The sequence below is a fragment of the Eurypyga helias genome, unplaced genomic scaffold, assembly GCF_000690775.1.
Source record: "Eurypyga helias isolate BGI_N326 unplaced genomic scaffold, ASM69077v1 Scaffold50207, whole genome shotgun sequence".
NCBI lineage: Eukaryota > Metazoa > Chordata > Aves > Eurypygiformes > Eurypygidae > Eurypyga > Eurypyga helias.
In genome coordinates, this window is record NW_010260874.1 from 1 (window position 1) to 2,320 (window position 2,320).

At 50.5% G+C, this 2,320-nt stretch overlaps 1 protein-coding gene across 1 annotated transcript; it reads left to right on the forward strand.

The window, feature by feature from the left end:
* Positions 1–1,265: 1,265 nt before the first annotated feature.
* Positions 1,266–2,121, forward strand: LOC104512244 (striatin-interacting protein 1 homolog; the record flags this gene model as incomplete). The annotated part of the gene is made up of 3 exons (XM_010155162.1): positions 1,266–1,310; positions 1,450–1,554; positions 1,917–2,121. Coding segments are annotated over 3 exons (355 nt in total), but the record flags the coding sequence as incomplete, so codon positions are not given.
* Between the last annotated feature and the right edge of the window lie 199 nt (positions 2,122–2,320).

The following is a 2,320-nucleotide window of genomic DNA, read 5'->3' on the forward strand; positions in this document are numbered from 1 at the left end:
TCTGCGCAGCAGCCTCCAGCTCAGACGCAGCCTCTGCTGCCAGAAAAGTGCGTTTGTTCAGAGTGCCTTTTACCAAATCCCAGAATTAAATAAAATAAATCAGAAGCAACTTCTTGTTGGCCTCTAAAAGTTATATGTACAAGAGCATTTTACCAGCTTACTGAAATGATAGGTTTGGTGCTTACTTTTAGGAACGCAGGTATTATGCTGGTGGGATTTTCTTGGGTAAACCTAGTTTCAGAGCTGGATTAGACACTCTGACAGCAGGGGCTCCCTGGGGTCATCCCCAAACTCCTCCTGAGGATGCCCAGAAGCCGGATGGTGCACCAGGCTGCAGCTTTTGCCATGAGTTGTGGAGGCTGTAAGTTGCTGGAAGTGGCTTGTAAATCGAGCAGCACCTTGTTTCCACTGTCATCCCCAAATAGGTTATTTGTGGGACCCTTCTGCTGTGCTCGGGGCTGTTCAAGCATAAAGCAGGTTGCTGTAGTGGTGGAATTACTGCTCAAATGTGCCACAGACAATATTTACGCAGGCTGGAGCTCGGGGTGCTAACATTTAGCTACTATTTAAAATACATCAGTTGCATTGAGCTGCATAGAGAAGAGGATGCTCCCGAGAGACCTTATTGCAGCCTTCCAGTACCTGAAGGGGCTACAAGGAAGCTGGGGGGGACTTTTTACAAGGGCCTGTAGTGACAGGACAAGGGGTGACGGGTTTAAATTGAAAGTGGGGAGGTTTAGATTGGATATCAGGAAGTAATTCTTCCCGGAGAGGGTGGGGAGGGGCTGCGACAGGTTCCCAGAGAAGCTGTGGATGCCCCATCCCTGGGAGTGTCCAAGGCCAGGCTGGATGAGGCTGGGAGCAACCTGGTGTAGTGGAGGGTGTCCCTGCCCATGGCAGGGGGGTTGGAACTAGATGATCTTTAAGGTCCCTTCCAACCCAAACCATTCTGTGATTCCATGATTTAAGCTGGAGAGGATCTTTGCGGCAGAAGGGTCTTGTCCTCCTGATACAAACGCTGCTGTTTGTCATCCTGCATTGTGGTAACTCACGGATTAATGTGTGTAATTTCCAAAACGTGTGTTCTAAGCAGCGGTGATCGCTAGGCTGTGATTTGCTCCCTGGCTGTAAACGAGGAATACAAATCTACCACGATCCGTACTTCCCATGATGGGATAATGCGATTTGTCTTAGCTCTTGCCCTAAACCCCAGTGTGAATGAAAACGCTGGTTACAGCTGAGTCTTTCGGACCGGTTTTCCCCAGAATCTGTTGGTTTCTCAGCAGCATGACGACAACCCAAGCGACGAGGTAGCTCTGCTGCTCACTTTCCGTGGGAAATGAGACTTGTGCAGGCAGTGAAAATAAGGACTTTGTGCACGAGGATCTCTCCGTGGCGGTGCTGTTGAACGCTGCATCAGGGTCACGCTTTTCCCTCTCTGCTTTGCAGGAAGCCGGAGACAACAACCAGTTCTGCTGGAGAAATTTGTTCTCCTGCATTAACCTGCTGAGGATCCTCAACAAGCTGACCAAGTGGAAACACTCGAGGACAATGGTAAGGTGATGTCCCGTCTCCGTGAGACCTGCCAGGGTTGCGCCTCGAGCGTGTCGCTGGCTCTACGCGGTGCAGCTGCAGCCCACGCTTTCTGCCAGCAGTGCTGGGGCTTCCCCTGCTTCACAAACTAATTGTGTTTCACAGATTGAGCCTTAAATCCAGAAATAATTTGTCTTCTGCAAATACTACTTAGTTCTGTGACCCTCAAGCCCCCTGCAGCCAGGGTTGGTTATGCTGAACGCTCCTACCTGCCTGGGGTTTGTACCACGAGGTGGTCCGGGTGTTAGTGCCCGAAGCTGCACAGACGGTGCTCGTGTTGCTTTCTTGAACACCTCCGTCAGTTTGTGCTGGTTCCTTGGCAGATGCTGGTGGTCTTTAAGTCAGCCCCGATACTGAAACGAGCTCTGAAGGTGAAGCAGGCCATGATGCAGCTGTACGTTCTCAAACTGCTGAAAATCCAGACCAAATACCTGGGGCGGCAGTGGCGAAAGAGCAACATGAAAACCATGTCTGCCATTTACCAGAAGGTGCGGCACCGCATGAACGACGACTGGGCTTACGGCAACGGTGAGTAGTGCCGGGGAAACAGCCAGTCGAAGTCGGCACGCAGGGAGTTTGATGTGTTTTATCCTGTGAGCTGTTAGGATCCCATAAACCTGTCTGGATCTGTCTTGGAGATTATTTTGGAAGTCATAAGGCTCTGTTCAGCACCATCCAGAGTGAACAAATTGATTACATGAGGAAAGGTGGGAATAATCAGAGTGGA